Genomic DNA, 16,721 nt, shown 5'->3' with positions numbered 1-16,721 from the left:
GTGTATTCTTGGTAATTTACTAGACAATGGTGATGACAAAAAAGAAAAAAAAAAATATACAATGGTTGAGGGCAGATTCCATATCAGTGTGCTTCTTTTGAAACTCAAGATGGCTTTTAGAGCAGCAGCTAAGTTGTTCTGCAAGGTCATTGATGTAGGTTTCAGACTGACTGGATGTTTGTAACAACATGCTGAACATCTCCAGCTATCAGACACTGAAATAGTTCTTTAGAAGACTCTTGCTGAGCATTACTAAAATCAAGTTTGGTAAGCTCTTCTGCTTAATAGTTAATAGTTTGTGAAGCAAGAGTTGACAACATGCCACTGCAAAAAGAGTATTTCATTTATTAATTCTCATAAAGGCATATCAAAAGTTAGCCATTAATCATTATACTAAATTATTTAGAAAAAAAAAACACGCAGATGAAGGCCTATATAGTTGTTAAAATATGTTCACAGACCCATATTGACTAAAGCTTCCTCTGTACTTAAACTTTGATGAGACAAGGTATTTTGTTCAAGTAGCCATGGTTAATGGTGGAAAGCATTCTCAAACGAAGATCAACGCGTTCATGGATGCAAAATCAGAATCTTCTATCAGACGGTAGAACCAGGACAAGGGCTTCTCTTTCCGCACGGCGGCGCGTCTCTGGTGCGCGTGAATTAATTTGGAAACATGTGGAAATTTGAGACAACGCGTGTCCTCTCCTGCTTTCTTTTTTTCACGTGTGGCAAGTTGGAAGCGGTGGCCAGCAATAAATTTATTAGGTTTTATGGCTGATTGTACAATATATGTGAGAATGGGCCGTTGTATCTGAGTTTGTACTTGCCCACTGGGCTAAGCTTTAATAAAAAGCACATGGTGACAAAAAAAAAAAAAAAAATATGTTCACAGACCAGTTCTAATTCAAAATGTAGTCACAAATAAAATACTCCAATATTTGTGTACTATATATCAGCTTCGAAAGCATTTAATATCACTCACACCGGATCTAATTCGTTGACCTCCGACAATCACATCCTGGCGCAAATCATTTTTGAAAAACAAATAACACACATTACAACCAAACGAAAGCCTACACACGACTCAAAAAAAATGAAACGTTAAACTTATGCAGCGATTCAAATGGGCACTTAAAACAGAAACATGCCATAAACCCCCACTAATCATTCAAAACACTATTCAAAATCAAACAAGAAGTCAAGGAACCCAATACAATTATAAACAAACAACACGTTTTCGCAATAATAAAACTATTGTAAAGAGTGTCTTTTATAAGTCAGGCAGTAATATTTATTTTAAAATTTCTATTCAATTATTCTGATAACATGGTTAACTTTGTTTTCTATATAATGATACATATAAGATTATAACAAGAGAAAATAACTAAGATAGCACTAAAAAAAGTTTTTTTGTCACAAATATAGTACACAAAGAGAAAAAAATGATCAAAATATTTCATTAAAAAGATTAGTTTACATTTATATCCTAATGGTTAATTAATTCAAACCTTAGGGTTTAGAGTTAAGGTTTAATTTTTTTTAAAATAAAAAAAATACTAAAATTTTAAAATAAAAATATGAAAAATAGTTTCAAAAATTATTTTCGAATTATAAAAAGAAAAATTGAAAAAATAAAAATAAACATTTTCGAAAAAATTCCAAAAAATAAAAATTTTATAAAAAATATTAGCATCTGAAAAACATAATCTGAAAATATAAAAAATAATATTTTTTATTTTTCTATTTTTTATATTTAGGGTATAAAAGTCTTTTGACTTTTTAAATAAAATATTTTGGTCATTTTTTTCTTTCTGTGCTATTTTTGTGACAAAAACATATAAAAGTGCTATTTAGAAGAATTGTCCTTATAACAAACAGGTATATGTATATTGTTTCCCAAAAACATGTGTATGTATAAAGAGCAATGATAGTTTCATATTATCTATTCATCTATTTTAAAATATTTTTAGTTGTAATGAATAAGTTATTTTTTTTTACATGGTCAAATTATTAGTTTTCTAAAATGTATAAAAAGGAAAACATAATTTTAATTTTACAATTTTATAATAGTTAGACAGTATATATTTTCTAAAATGAATTGTTAAAAGTTATGAATCTTAACGTAAAATATGTTTTTTTAGCTAAAACTAAACTAAACATTTAAAATAGATTTATGCTAATTATCTTTATTCGCCCGCCCGTAGGGCGGGTTTGCTCTAGTGTATAATAAACCGAATAAACACGATACATTAATATCAGAAAGCAGGAGAATATGAAAAAACTACATTAATGTTTCTAAAACTAGGAAAAATATATAATTACATCCAATATACATCTGCACGGACGCGTGGGTTAAAAGCTAGTGGCACATTGATACAACAAACAATTTCTAGTATGAACAAAACAATAATCTAAAAACACAAACACATTGTATTGTATTACTCGTTGACCCTAATGTATAACTGCATCTACATGTGCAGGTTTTGCGAGTCGAACCTGGCCCATTCTTCACGTCCCTCATTCAAGACATTGTTGCGACTCCTCGTAAGCGACACCTAGTCAACTCGCGCAGACTCAAAACAGCAGGTCCGTATGATTCGATTAGACCAAAGTGTTACAAAGCATTCATTGCAATTTGCACTATCCTTTTTATACAATTTTCCAAATCTTACAATGCAACTCAGCTAAGCTCAACATAAAAGCAACCAACCAACCAATCATTGAAACAAAACCTCTTTACTTGACCCTTCCATTCATCGAGCCAAGACTCGGTTTCTTAAGGCCCCTCGAGTATATGATACAGCGTTAAAGCCTCTCTCGTTCACTTTCACCAACCCATAAGTGTCTTTGTCACTTTATCCACTACCTGATTCCTAGCACGGAGGCTAGCCAACGGGGACTCACGACGCTCCTCCAAAAGAAACCTATAAACTTCCCATTGTCGATCCAAAGTCGAGTGCCTCCCAATCTCAGCCTAACACAACTCACAACATTTTATAACCCGGTCCAAAAAAAAAACATATAATATAGTATATATATATACTTACGGAGAAGATGCAGATCCCGAGCGACTTCAAAGCGAGTGTGACATCGTAGAACACTCGTGGTCTTCCTTTGCCAGATAGCTCCACAGGGTTGGCTACTAATAGCTCAGAGTCCGGTCCTCGGTTCACGATTATCACTCTCAAAGGACACGATATCTCCTCCTTAAGACGAGAGCAGAAGCTGTCTTGATGTTTCGGGTCAGCTATCTTCTTCCCATCCGTGCCTCTAACAAACAAGTCCAGGTTCCTATAGCCTTTCACCTTCGACGAGAATCTACCGTAAGCAATCTGTATAACAGCATTACATTAGTTATACAAAAATCTTTTAAGGAAAGTCTAGAACTCTAGACAGAGTCTCGAAAACGTTACATGGACGTCGCAGTCTTTAGAAGTCCTTAGTATATCGTAGAAAAGCCCCTTCTGATCGAGACAGTTGATATGAAGCAACGTATGCGCAGGGCTCAAGTGGTTATCAACCGTGAGAACCACTTTGCTGGAGACGGAGCTAACGTCAGAGCCGAATAGCTCATCGGCAGCTTCGGGTGGAAGCGAAGAGAATCGTTGAAGACTCTCTAGCTCGGGTCCAGCTAGCTCGATCTCGCAGCTCACGCCGTGTTCCCCGAGCACAGCCGTTAGATGGTCACACGTTTTGGTTTGCCTCTGTTTCGTGTGCAACAGATCCATCGCGTCGGTGATGAAAAACATGTCCAAGACTCTTCCGTCTGGTGTCGTCGTGACTTTGACTCGTTGTATCGTAAACTCTAGCTCTGTCAGAACTTTAGTAACATCTACAAACAACCACCAAAAAAATAAAAACTTTATAACCAAAAAAGAAACAGATAAAAAAGGACACAAGACAAAGGAACCGAACCATGAAGGAGTCCTTTCCTGTCGCGGCAAAAGAACTTGAGGAGATAAAGCGAAGGAGGCTTAGAGACGTTAGAAGACTGAAGAGAGGAGTAATAAGAACCCAAGCAAGACGGACAAGCAGATAAGAGACGGTTCTTCAAGCTGTCCCAATCGAACCTAGAAGAACCGTTATCAGGACTGACCCAAAACACTATGTAACACCATCTCCCATCCGTTGAAAAATCTGCAACAAACCCCAAACATCAATAAATTTAGAATTAATCACATAATTAAACCGAATCGAATCTTCGAATATTCGTAAACCGACAAAACAGAGTATATTCCCTTCGTTAATATAAAGACAAAAAGATTAAGACTTTGTACCTGCTTTGGTTATGGAGAGACCGAACTCGAGGATGATTCTACAGAGAGTCGAACCGAGACCGGATTCATCTGGGCAATTCACGGTAACCATGGTGGGATCGCCGGAGTTTTTCCCCGGCTCGATTAAAACGGCGTCGTCGTTGAGGATTCCCATTGAAAAAAAAAAACGAAATTTCAATGGCTGCTGCTGCTGCTCCGAACAGAGGATTAAAAAAAAATATCTGGCAGAAAAGGAGAAGAAGAAATATATACGAAAAGGAAACTAATTTTGTTTTTGTTTTTGTTTTAATTAGGGGCTGTCGGGTTGCTGAGTGGGGCCTACGTGTCTAGTCATACACACGTATGAGGAAAAGTAAAAGCTGGGTTAGGCAGTGGACACGTACCAATCTACATCTTTTGAATGGAGGGTGTTATCGTAATTTGGTGTTGGACAGTCCGTAGATACGTTAAGGGTAGATGGATAATATTTCATTTGTGGGATTTGTTGATACAACAACAATCACGGGTGGGTTGTATGATTCGTAATATGAAAATACAAATGATGATGATAATTGTAGTTTTTTTTATTTTTATTAATAAACCTGTGGTGGAAACTGACTATTTCTATTTTTAATTCGTTCACTTGTGTTTTAGTTTTAGACCTTTCGTTGAAGCGCTTCGTGGTGGGAGAGATAATATTAGTTTAAAATATTCTTAAGGCGTGTTTAAATAGAAATGCAAAGAAAAATTAGAATGATATCTGTGGAATAAGACTGTGGATTAATCTTCTTCTCGTGTCGCCATAATTATGAAATAATCTATTAGTAGATGTTCGAATGAAATCTCGCAGTTCTTGAAACAAAAAAAAGGGTTTTGGGACAGTGATGGTCTCGGGAAAATAGTTTCTTATTCGCTAAAAAATGATCGCAAAAAATAGCGGCTTGCTTAGGAAAGCTAACAAAATTTGGAAGATGTCTCCACATAGCAAGGCAACATAGATGAATTTGTAGGGCTGGAAGATTTGCTCAAGACGAGTCTTGATAATAGTAAAACATGAGATAGTTTCATAAGCGGTGAAACATATGCAGCTTGCAACACTATTTTGAAAGGAAATGAAGTATCGAATGAGACCAGCAGGGAGGAGGAGTTGTTGATTTTGAACTGGCCTAGAAACTATTCTGTTGTGAACTTAGCCTGGGATGGAAAACAAACAAAATTATCACAAAAAACAGATGGAAGTGTTTATTGAAGTAGATCGTAGCAATAACTATGAGTTAGTTATATAAACGCGTCTTCAAAGAATGTGAGCTAATAAGGGTTTACTCCAGATCTGGCTACCCAACTGTGGAGCCATGATAATAGACCCCAAGTTGGTTAGACATCGAGTAACATCCAAATACATATTCAAATGCATTGAAATGCATACTTGTATACTGATTAGACTAACCGACAAATTTTGCAAAACGTTGGTTGGTCTGTTCACGCATGGGAAGAAACAAATCTAAGTAAAATACGATTTTCGATGCATTAAGATCAAAAGAAGAAAGTTCCAAAGTCCATAAGTTCAAGAGAACAAAGGGATATTCCAAGAAACCAATTGGTATATACTAATATATGAATATCATGTAACATCAATATATCAAATGCTACGTAAAATGTATGATTGGTCGAGGGAAGAGGCTAGATAGTAGATACATAGGTGTTGATGCACATCACGAACATTATTGAAGTGGATTCACTGACACTCGGATTTGGTGTGGACTCTCTGACTTTGGCAAATCTAATAGTATATATCAATCAACGCATGAAGAAGCGCAAACCAAAACAAATCTCACTTTATAAGAGCTGCGTCACATGGGTTTATATCCTTTTTATGTGCTATCCATAATACTTGATGTTTTGAAAGGGAAACTATTTGAAAATAAATGCAAATTCTTTTTTTTTCAAGAGAGTAGTAAAATTAAATATTACAAATTCGAGTTTTCTATGTAACAAAGAAAAGAAATGGTCAGCCGTAGCTTTCATTGAGAGTAAAATTTCATTATCATTTTACCATTTTTGTCATTTTATTGATTTTATTCTTTTACATCAGTCATTTTATTCATTTTATAAACCTAAGTTTCCTCTTAACCACACAAAAGTTATATAGCCAAGTTCCACTTTCACACTTCCCTATATTATATAACACACACTCTTTTTTCTCCAGAATCATTTATAACATTCATAGTTTCTGTTCCTTCTGCATTTCATCTTTGACTGTTAGTTGAGTTCTTTCCCCTCTTTGTGTCCTGTTTAATGATATGAACAAGAGATGTGAATCTTGTCTTGAATAGGAAACATGAGATCTTTAAGCAGGGTGGGACTTGCTCTAAGCATAGTCTTTGGTTGCTTGCTACTAGCTCTTCTCGCTGAGCTCTATTACTTGCTCTGGTGTAAAAAGAGGAGGAGGAGACCTAATCTACAAAATGACTATTCTACCCCTGTAACCAGAAAGCTTCTCTTCATCTTGTGTTGCAGCAGCACTAACCCTTCTTCTTCTTCTCCTTCCTCTAACCCTAAACCTAATGAAACTCAACAGCAATGTCTTCCTCCTGATGATGGCTTTGGGAACGCGGTGGGTCCAGGGCTCGTGCCGAGGTTTCTGTTCACCATCGTGGAGGAAACAGTAGAGGAAATGGAATCTGAAGAAGGTGTTTCCACAAAGGGAAAGAGCTTGAATGATTTGTTTCTAAATATGGAAAGTGGTTCTTCTCCTCCGTATCTCACTCCTCGTGCTTCTCCTTCGCTTTTCACGCCTCCTTACACTCCGTTAAGGGAGTCTTGTAATAATGGAAGAAAAGAAGGTTTCTTCGAGTCATCTGCTGATGCTGAGTTTAACAGGCTAGTGAGATCATCCCCATTGTCATCATCATCAACGTCATCAGCTTCGTCATTGCCGAGATTTAAGTTCTTGAGAGACGCAGAGGAGAAGCTTAACAAGAGGAAAGGGATGGAGATTGCAGAAGCTGACGAGGAAATCATCAAGGGCTAGAAAGTGATAAAGAGTCAGATTTTGAAGATGAAGTTTCATCAAGAACATGACAAAAGGTGGTCCAATAACGTTTTGAGTTTTCAAATTTTATACAAATTGAAATGACATAAATTTTTATTTGGATTTTAATTATCTTTTGTAAAGCAAATTTAGCGTTTACGCAAGCGTTGCCTTGCCATCAACAATTCTTTTATGGTCTTGATGATGATGAAAAATAAATTTGATTAGAAAGTTTATGGATTATTCAATCAAAATCATGATTTTCCGAAAGAATCAAAGTCGTAGATGATTTTCATAACTTAGAATAAAATAACAAATTTATGTTAAAACGAAAAAAAAGAATAAAAATGGACATTGGATTCGTTTTTGTTTTGTTTTCTTCAAGATAATTTCCACACTGTTGTCGTTGACATTTTAAAGATGCAAGAACTCAGCACTCTAATCCTAAACCGACTTTCACTTTTTAAAAGAAAGAAATGTTAAATATCACATTAAAAATGTAGTTAGAAAGGTAAACAGAACACGTGAAGAGAAGAAAAGATTAAGAATCATTAAGTACTTCTACTAATTGATTTTCTCGAGATCATTCTCTTCCAAACGATATAAAGAAAGTATAGATTTTACTAACTCTGAACATGGACCGAAAAACTGGAAGAATACGATAAATGAATACAAACAAGAGACCAAGTGGGGAATCACTAGTTCCCCCCCTTCAGGTTTTTGTCCGATACCTTTTTACTATCCAAGTGGCATCATCAGCACCGCTTACTCGTTCTTGGCTATTGAGAATGTGACTCTTGAGGGAAAATGTAAATAAACAAATCAGATTAGATTCCTGAGGCTGCAAGAATGGTAACACTAGCTCAAGGCATAGTGGACTCAAACCAGGTTCCTCCAAGAAGCTAAAACTCCTGTAGCGATAGTATGAATGAAAGTATGAAACCTCTGAAGAAACCTTTTTTTGGAGGAAGTACCGGTAGACACCAGTTGAGAAGCAATGGAGAGTCTATTACTGAACTGGAGGAACCACCTGACAGCAGATCAGTTCCAATGAATCCCATCAGAGAGAACAATCAAATGAAACTAAGCAAAAGAAAAAATGAAAAAAAAAAGAGCAAAAAACAAAAAAAATCTCTTCATGTATATCAAATGAAGTAAATGATGAAAAAGCTTAGTAATTATTAAAGAATGGTTTTCAACTGACCATGAGATTCAAAGTTACATAGTTTAACGTCTAATAACAGAGCATAAGTAAAACTAACAACAGAGCATAGAGATTTGAGAGACGAAGAACACGGTCTCTTGCGCCAAGAAAGTGAAGTGATTGTGTCGGTCTTTCTCGAAATTCTCCGACAATGGTGGTAGTGGAGATGATTGCGCCGGGGATGTATACTCTTCTTCTGCGTCGTCATCAGCGTAATCTTCGTCTTCTATATATATACAGTATTAATCGTTTTAATTCACCACAATTCATATATTTTTCTTGTGCCAAAAAATATATTTTTTAATCGTTATAGAAACGATTTTGGTTACTAATTACGAGTTGTTTCTAAATACGATCATCCTCTAGTTAGCTTGCCTTGACAGTCGACATGCCTTCCCACTAAATCCTGCCTTGTCGTGACAGGAGTACTAGCCTAGCCGCTTTGAAAACATGCTGTTCACCCAAACTAGAGATCAACCTTTTTCGTTACCCATACAGTTACAATCTCTAGAGATAGTACTTAACTCTCCCCAACACTCTTTTCATCGGCTTCAGAACTTGGTCTACGTACTTTCCTAAATTAGATAAAGAGATCAATCCTGATTGCTGTACAACACTCATTCCAACTTATCACATCCATGCATTCATTTATTCTTGCTGGCCACGACGGTATCATCATTAAGAGAGGTTCAGAGGAGACCCTTCTACAACTTAAACCAGATGTACCAAAGTCTCAAGCTATCGAGTCTTACTTTGGAGGAAGACTACAAAATACTATGGTTTCTTCTTTGGTTACTAAATAAATAAGTGAGCCTTGAACCAATTGTGTGTAAGCAGATTTTTACAGATTTAGCTTCTTTAGTATAAAAACTTAAGCAAAAAAAAAAAAAACTCAAGCAAACAAGTAGCACAAAGTATAATACAGTTTTATTGTTGGAATTAACATTCTTCAAAAAAAAATTTGAGTGGAAGAAGTTAGGTATAAGTGCTAGACGCGCCCACGCATGTGTCCATGATTCTCAGACGTTGACTCAACCCTTAAGTCGTTGTTGACTGTATTAATTTTTTTTCTTAAGGAAGATTGTGAATCCCTTTGGGTGGACTTCGTTCAAAATCAGTTGGATGGGATGTGATGGGATGGCATGGCATGGCAGCATATGTGTAACCGACCTATAGTCAACTCTTGTTACATATACTTCTACAAAAACGCGTAAATGAAACCTATTTGTATTCATTCAGTGTAGAAAAGAAAAGATTCTAAGACAACTAAGTCCATAGATTGAAGTAGATGGCTATACGCTTGGCTTTTGGCCTCTAGGTGTCCAAAGCAGAACTTGTACGCTAATGAATCTTATTGATAAATTGATGAGAATAAGGAACACAAAAATGTTTACGAAAAAACTAAATCTATTTTTATAAGAATTAAACTATAATATGCATATGTTTATATAGATGATGATCTAGCTTATTCCTAATTTAATACTCTAATATATGTATATGTTTATATAGCAAATATTATATTTTTAACATTAGATATTATATTTTATTTTTTCAAGATTGTTTCATCTTATGTTTTCATGATTTTGATACGGTCGATCTCTCAGTACTTATGATTTGGTTTATATATTGTGGTTCAAAAAGTCACCTTATGCCCTTATAAAATAAAAGGTCTTGTTAGGAGCAGACTAGTTGTATCTTTGAGTTTTGGTTCTAGTAAAACCACTGGTGAATATGCCATGAATCTGGCTGTCAGTGAGTAAGTTATACGTAGTGCTGCAGATCATCTACCAGCACGAACTGGTTGTTGCCATTTTTCTAAAAAGAAAATTAAAAAAAGTTCCAGCACGACTTGAATAATACAATTTGTGAATTTTTTTTTAACAGTGTAGTTAAAGATTGTAATTTATGATCTTTGTTTGACACTGACCTTAACAAAAATCAACTCTACCTTCTCTAGTCAACGTAAACTTTGGCTATAAATGAATCAGTAGTTCATGTCTCAGCCTCATATCTTCATCTTAGTATACTCTTAAGAGGCTTCTATTACTAAACAGGAAGAGTAAATGGCCCCACCACCCCCCTCACCGCCGTCCGTTATGTTGAGGACAGTGCTCCTTCTCCTCAGGGTTTTGACGGCGGCTTTCCTAGTTACCACGGTGGCTCTCGTCAGCTCCAACACCGTCACCCTGGAAATTCGAGGAACGTCTATTAAAATGCATTTTAACGATGTTTATGCTTATAGGTAAATAACCGTATAGAATGGGTTTCTTTTCAATTTTTTTCACTATATTTTTACCCGTTTTTCCTTTTTACATTTTATAAAAAAGCTTTCCTCATTTTTTCACATTTGTTTGCTATACATATTTGGACTCACTCATGAAGATACATGCTTTCGGCCGCCGTCATCGGGCTAGGCTACGCCATTGTAGAGCTGGTCTTCACAATCGCCCAATTCGCCACCGGGACTATACATCCTTTTAACTATCTGTTCAGTTTTTACGGCGATAAGGTATTTAAAATTGATTTTGTTAAAAAAAGTTTGAGTAAATAATTATCTATCAATAGATAAAATGTTAGTAAATATGAAACAAGTATATCTCTCGACCTTCTAGCTTGATTAATTCTAATATGTGACTTGTGTTGAATGACATACGTATGTTTTGCACATTTTTTTTAAATGAATTTTTTTCTTATATAAGAGCATCCTCATTGGAAGCTTTTAACCAAAGTTCACACAAATTCCAAGATAAAAAAACAATAAAATAATCTCACCCATTTGAACCCATATACGAAAAGTTCTTCCGCATGAACTTCATCCTTAACTATTTCGCGGGCCCCACGGTACGTGGCGGCCCACGATTAGTTCAATTTTTTTTTTTTTTAAGGAAAAATAATTTAAACAGAAAAAAAAAAAATAAAAAAATATTTTTTATGAACTCCCCTACAAAGTCATTGATGGGCATGCTCTAAGCATCTTCTATACATTATCAAGAGAAGTAATTTGATATATATCAGCACCATATTGATTTTTTGAAAGAAAAATAATGACATAACATATAAACAATGATGACATAGTTTAAAGTTAATTGTGACATGAATAAGTTATATTAAATGTTGATTTAGATTATTGTTAAGTCTTTTAAAAAATGATAATAACTCATAAATTATCACTAATATAACAATAAATTATATAATTGTAGAAACAAAATATAATCAATTTTACATTTTTGAAATATTATTTAGTCCTATTTTTTATAATTATATAATTTTATTACTAAAATTTTTTCAAAATTGTATTCAGTTTCTTTTTTAAAATTAATTTTCTAATCCTAATACTAGTAATTTATTTTTAATATATCTATAAACTATTTTAAACGTCTGATTGCATAAAACATTTATGTTCAGAGAAAATTAAAAAAAAAACAGGACAACACCCTTCTTCAAATAGAGCAGCTACATAGCTATAAAGTGACGACAAATATTTATACGTATGATTTAGTTTTATGTTTTAGTAATTATATACCTAAAAATATTTTCTATTAATTTTATATAATTTGATTTAATATATTTTAACCAAAAGAAATAAAATAATTTTCAATTTATACACATATATTATTAAATAAAAAAATAAATAATAAAATAAATTATTGATATGGTGCAGGAAAAACCTAGTAATATTTTAATATAATAAGCTTCATGTTATATTTACAATATATTTATAACCAATAAAAAGTAATGTGTTACACTAAGTTGTTTTTTGTTAAGATCTCAACTTATTTGTTCCATTATATCTAGTTTGTATATCTATGTTGTGTAACACACAATGACAGAACATACGTATATTGCTTTTGAATCACATATCCTTATTAATTATTGTTAAAATCTGGACAGCTTATATCATATTTACTTGCGACGGGTTCGGCAGCTGGATTTGGAGTGAGCAAAGATTTGAAAGATACATACTTAGCATTAATAGAATTTGATTCAACAGATCCAGTGGACGATTTCTTCAGTAAAGGATACGCATCAGCCAGTCTTCTTCTCTTTGCTTTCGTCTCTCTTGCCGTTTTATCAGTGTTCTCATCTCTTGCTCTTTGCAAACGACCAACTCAAGTCTCATAAACACATATATCATTTTAACCCTATTTGCTTGCTTCGGCCTGATTCATGCTTTCTCCCACCAACCGTGGAATTTAATCAGATTCTATATATGCTTATCAAGATGTATTGGTTTCATTACCAAAATAAAAGATTCTTAATTTGGACAAGTAGCAATGTCATCTCTGGTTTACTATTTCTGTAATGAATTTATGTGGGTTACTTAATTAGTTATATTATTAATATAAAACTCCAACCTGATTCACTCGGATAATGATAATGTTAATACACAAAGAAGCTCAAGTTAAAACCTTTTGCAAATGAGTAATTAACTACAATCTGGATGTGTTTAAAAAAACTACAATCTGGATAGATAATCTCTTATTTAGTTGCGACGAATTAATTGGAAAGAAAATTGGAGCCACTAAAGGTCAAAAGGATGCATTCTAATTAGGATCAACAGCATTACTGAACATAGTATACATCTGACAGTACCATAATCCTAACTTATAATTGGACATGAACCGCCATGTATTTATATAGTTCACATAATATGGCTATGGAGTTGTCTATATAATGATCAGATGATTGATACGTTCTTAAAAGACAAAACTATGATCACCAAAACTAAAGCTAATCTAACACTTCAGTTTGTTCTTAATAATGATAAGGTTGATCCTTTTTTAAGTGTTATGCATGACTTTGAATATATATGTAAATACTCCCTCCGTTCCTGAAAGTAAGATTTTCTAGAGTTTTCACGCTTATTAAGAATTTTAATAAATATTTTTATTTTAGTTTATTATTTATTTTTCTATGCACTTTCCAATAACTATCCACCAATCAAATTTAATCAATTCAAATATTCATAATTAATGTTTCTCAAAAGCATATAAAAATACCTTAAAAATATAGAAAATCTATCTTTGTGGAACAAGAATAAAATGTAGAAAATCTTACTTTCGGGAGCGGAGGGAGTATATAACTAAGGTACATTAGAACTGAACTTGAGAAACTATCCAATTCATAAAAGTTATAGAGTGAACAAAGAAAACTAATACACAAAATTTAGTATTCGATCTAATTTCTCATTACATTTTTCACTTGGTTTCGTTAGATAAAAAGCAGTTCTAAAAAAAAGAATTAAAAAGTTGCAGAAGTGGACATTTTGTTCTTTTTTAGTTTTGTAAACTGGATAGTAATGGACTAATGGGAATGCTGATGGCAATATTGGACGCCGATTTCTTGTTTAGTCAAAAAAAAAAATATATTGGACGCCGATTTACAGGAAGCATTTCCTTTCTTTTTTTTGGTCAAACAGGAAGCATTACCTTCATCATTTAGAAGACTAGTGGCACATATGTAGCTAACCTGTGGTCAACTCTTATTATACTTCTTTTAAACGTCATGAACTGGTTTACTTATGCCAATTTGATAAAAAATAAAAAAATGAAGACGAAAAAATTCTAATTATTTGATGAAAACGTGTTTTGAATTTTCGCCGCTAGATTTCCAAGTTCGAATGCTAGTTGTAATTAAGGATTGACGTGAAGATACTCGCACATTTTGAAAACCCGAAGAATGTATTTATGCATCGACACAGATTTGAATGCATTATTTAATTTATTAAAATAGCATGTAAAAATGTCATTTTGTATTAAACAATTAACGTATGCACCATTCCTCCTATATAAGCAACACCAGAAAAATCTTTACTAAAAATAACTTTATATTATAAGTACATATATACTTAATATAGGTAGATAATAAGTTATTTCGTTCTTTATTAAAAAAATAGTTAAACGCGTAACCTAGTTCGTCACGACATCAATACTATTATACTAGCATTTTTGTAACGAAGTTTGACGTTGACATTAATAGAAAATCAACTCCTATCTTTCTAGTCAGCGTGATTATTTTGCTTATAAATTAATGAGAATTGGCATTCCATATATTGTAGTATCTTATTTCTCAAGTACTCTTATCTCATATATTTTTCTCTTTTAGTTTCTCGTTTCAAAATTTCCTTAAAGAAATACATTTGAAATCTGTAATCATTTTATGGCACCACCACCTCCTTCACCACCATCTGTTTCATTGAAGGTAGTAAACCTTCTACTAAGGGTTTTGACTGCACTTTTTCTAGTTATATCTGTCATCGTCCTCACCACCAATAGCGTCACCATCGGATCTATCAAATTTCATTTCAATGATGTTTATGCTTATAGGTAAATTGAGCCAACCTCTTTTACTGATAATTTTTCTTCCTTTAATTGTAGTTATTTTCTATTTAGTTATTATAAACTGAAATTTCATTAATATTTTACTGAAGATACATGCTAGCCGCTGCCGTCATCGGTCTAATTTACGCCGCCATGCAACTTTTCTTCACAATCTGCCAATTCTCAACCGGAACGACAAACTCATTTAATTATCAACTTGATTTTTACGGTGACAAAGTATAAATTCACTTTACTTCTAACCAAATTCATCATAAAAATCACATAAATGGAGAACTCTTTATTGAACGTTTTGATGTTTTTGAATCAGTTTAGCTTGACTTAAACTGCGCCTTTTTAATTAATTATTATTTTTTTTTTTTTTTTTTTAATTAATTATGATTTTGCTCTTGACAGGTAATATCATATCTAGTGGCGACGGGTTCGGCAGCTGGATTTGGAGTAACCAAAGATTTGAAAGATGCATTTATAGCATTGGTCTCATTAGATTCGACTGATCCTGTGGATGAGTTCTTCAGCAAAGGATATGCATCGGCCAGTCTTCTTCTCTTTGCTTTCCTCTGTCTCGCCGTTTTATCTGTTTTCTCATCTCTAGCCATTGCCAAAAGATCATTTTAAGCTCATCATGACAAAGACAAGTCGATTTGTGACTTACAATGCTTTAAAATATGATTTGATTCTATAGATTTGTCCCAATGTTATGCGTTGATATTCATTCTGTAAACAATTTACGATTGGTTTTGTTACCAAGGTTAATAAGTGTTGATCTAATGCATGTAAAGTAATTCAGCTATTGTTGTGTTAAATCGACGCCATGTTGTGATATAAGTAATAAGTTCTAGACACAATCAATTAGCATGTTATTATAATATTTTCGACAAATTATATCATCCAGGTCAATTATATTGTGTTAACACGTTACTTAACTAATTTTCTTCAATTTATAGTTATGTCACAAGTTGACCAGGGTTCTCTTAAAGAAAACTGATAATACATGCATGTTTTGGATCAAATACAAGTATGCGAATTAAAAATTTCGAAAATAATCTTCACTCTTTTAAGGTATAAATATGCATTGCTTTGCACGCACCGAGCAAAAATATACACGCTTTTGACCACATGCACCCCTAGATTAGAAGATCCTTGGATGGTTGAAACGTTAATTTAGAGCCAGCTGTGTTAAGTTTTACAACATAGCGGTTATGTACACCCTTATTGGTTCAAATACATAACTATTGTAATTACCAAATCAATAATTATATTTTAACCCGCAAAACCTCCTCACAAGATTTAAACTTACTTTGTTTAAGCTTAGATGGGTTCGAAAATCCCAATACCATTCTATTTTTATTTTAAAAATAGAAATTGGATTGAAAATGTTATGTACTATTTCATTTTTCATTTTAAAGTGAAGTACAAATAAATCTATTCCATATATAGAGTAATGTATTTTCTGTTAATTACTCAATTTTTTTCACTGAAAATGGAATAAAACTGAATTTCTTCATATAGACTTATTTGATTTTGAAAAATAATAACAATACGTGGGAGGTGCTCTTATTAGACTTTGATACATAAAAACAAGAAACTATATCTTTTACATTCGTTTGTTAAGCTAGACGTGGTGATCGATCGTTTCAGCACGTCTTCAATAGTAGTATAATACTCCCTCCGTTTCAAATTATATGTCGTTCTAGAGCAAAATTTTTGTTTCAAAATAAGTGTCGTTTTCGGTTTTCAATGCAAAATTTATTGAAAATATTCTCTATTCTATTTTTGCATTGGTTGATGTGTATTGGTAATAGTATTTTTATTTTGAAATATGTAAAATTAAATGTTTTTTTAATCTGTGTGCAAAGACTTAGAACGACAAATAATATGAAACGGAG

General features: G+C 33.3%; 4 protein-coding genes and 1 long non-coding RNA gene across 5 annotated transcripts; 3 read left to right on the top strand and 2 right to left on the bottom strand.

Annotated features, from left to right (window-relative positions):
* Positions 1 to 2,574: 2,574 nt before the first annotated feature.
* LOC108855689 (ACT domain-containing protein ACR9) lies at positions 2,575 to 4,764 on the bottom strand. Its single transcript, XM_018629565.2, has 5 exons — positions 4,281 to 4,764; positions 3,919 to 4,140; positions 3,417 to 3,835; positions 3,051 to 3,335; positions 2,575 to 2,977 (listed from the first exon to the last, which is right to left on the bottom strand). Exons 1-5 carry the CDS (start codon positions 4,432 to 4,434, stop codon positions 2,831 to 2,833), a joined length of 1,227 nt encoding a protein of 408 aa, XP_018485067.1. The 5' UTR covers positions 4,435 to 4,764; the 3' UTR covers positions 2,575 to 2,830.
* Positions 4,765 to 6,390: 1,626 nt separating this feature from the next.
* Positions 6,391 to 7,544, top strand: LOC108851768 (uncharacterized). The gene has a single exon (XM_018625233.2). It carries the CDS (start codon positions 6,598 to 6,600, stop codon positions 7,288 to 7,290), a length of 693 nt encoding a protein of 230 aa, XP_018480735.1. The 5' UTR covers positions 6,391 to 6,597; the 3' UTR covers positions 7,291 to 7,544.
* Positions 7,545 to 7,893: 349 nt separating this feature from the next.
* On the bottom strand, positions 7,894 to 9,307 carry LOC108853032 (uncharacterized). Its single transcript, XR_008944755.1, has 2 exons — positions 8,553 to 9,307; positions 7,894 to 8,320 (listed from the first exon to the last, which is right to left on the bottom strand). It is a non-coding gene; the product is annotated as an uncharacterized LOC108853032 (long non-coding RNA).
* A 1,186-nt stretch (positions 9,308 to 10,493) lies between these two features.
* LOC108849869 (CASP-like protein 4D1) lies at positions 10,494 to 12,853 on the top strand. The gene is made up of 3 exons (XM_018623483.2): positions 10,494 to 10,736; positions 10,877 to 11,003; positions 12,386 to 12,853. The coding sequence occupies exons 1-3, from the start codon at positions 10,558 to 10,560 to the stop codon at positions 12,614 to 12,616; spliced, it is 537 nt and encodes a 178-aa protein (XP_018478985.1). The 5' UTR covers positions 10,494 to 10,557; the 3' UTR covers positions 12,617 to 12,853.
* A 1,695-nt stretch (positions 12,854 to 14,548) lies between these two features.
* Positions 14,549 to 15,638, top strand: LOC108849870 (CASP-like protein 4D2). Its single transcript, XM_018623484.2, has 3 exons — positions 14,549 to 14,820; positions 14,925 to 15,051; positions 15,229 to 15,638. Exons 1-3 carry the CDS (start codon positions 14,654 to 14,656, stop codon positions 15,448 to 15,450), a joined length of 516 nt encoding a protein of 171 aa, XP_018478986.1. The 5' UTR covers positions 14,549 to 14,653; the 3' UTR covers positions 15,451 to 15,638.
* Positions 15,639 to 16,721: the final 1,083 nt, after the last annotated feature.

Source organism: Raphanus sativus, chromosome 4, assembly GCF_000801105.2.
Source record: "Raphanus sativus cultivar WK10039 chromosome 4, ASM80110v3, whole genome shotgun sequence".
In the NCBI taxonomy this organism is placed as follows: domain Eukaryota; kingdom Viridiplantae; phylum Streptophyta; class Magnoliopsida; order Brassicales; family Brassicaceae; genus Raphanus; species Raphanus sativus.
This window is presented reverse-complemented; position numbering and strand designations above follow the sequence as displayed.

What these genes read in the sequence shown, in the direction of transcription:
- LOC108855689 (XM_018629565.2), bottom strand. Translation starts at nt 4,434, where the DNA reads ATGGGAATCCTCAACGACGACGCCGTTTTAATCGAGCCGGGGAAAAAC. An exon ending in TCTCTCCATAACCAAAGCAG is followed by an intron (nt 4,141 to 4,280) that starts GTACAAAGTCTT and finishes GGTTTGTTGCAG; the next exon opens with ATTTTTCAACGGATGGGAGA. An exon ending in CTAAAGACTGCGACGTCCAT is followed by an intron (nt 3,336 to 3,416) that starts GTAACGTTTTCG and finishes GCTGTTATACAG; the next exon opens with ATTGCTTACGGTAGATTCTC.
- LOC108851768 (XM_018625233.2), top strand. Translation starts at nt 6,598, where the DNA reads ATGAGATCTTTAAGCAGGGTGGGACTTGCTCTAAGCATAGTCTTTGGT.
- LOC108849869 (XM_018623483.2), top strand. Translation starts at nt 10,558, where the DNA reads ATGGCCCCACCACCCCCCTCACCGCCGTCCGTTATGTTGAGGACAGTG. An exon ending in AACGATGTTTATGCTTATAG is followed by an intron (nt 10,737 to 10,876) that starts GTAAATAACCGT and finishes TCACTCATGAAG; the next exon opens with ATACATGCTTTCGGCCGCCG. An exon ending in TCAGTTTTTACGGCGATAAG is followed by an intron (nt 11,004 to 12,385) that starts GTATTTAAAATT and finishes AAATCTGGACAG; the next exon opens with CTTATATCATATTTACTTGC.
- LOC108849870 (XM_018623484.2), top strand. Translation starts at nt 14,654, where the DNA reads ATGGCACCACCACCTCCTTCACCACCATCTGTTTCATTGAAGGTAGTA. An exon ending in AATGATGTTTATGCTTATAG is followed by an intron (nt 14,821 to 14,924) that starts GTAAATTGAGCC and finishes ATTTTACTGAAG; the next exon opens with ATACATGCTAGCCGCTGCCG. An exon ending in TTGATTTTTACGGTGACAAA is followed by an intron (nt 15,052 to 15,228) that starts GTATAAATTCAC and finishes TGCTCTTGACAG; the next exon opens with GTAATATCATATCTAGTGGC.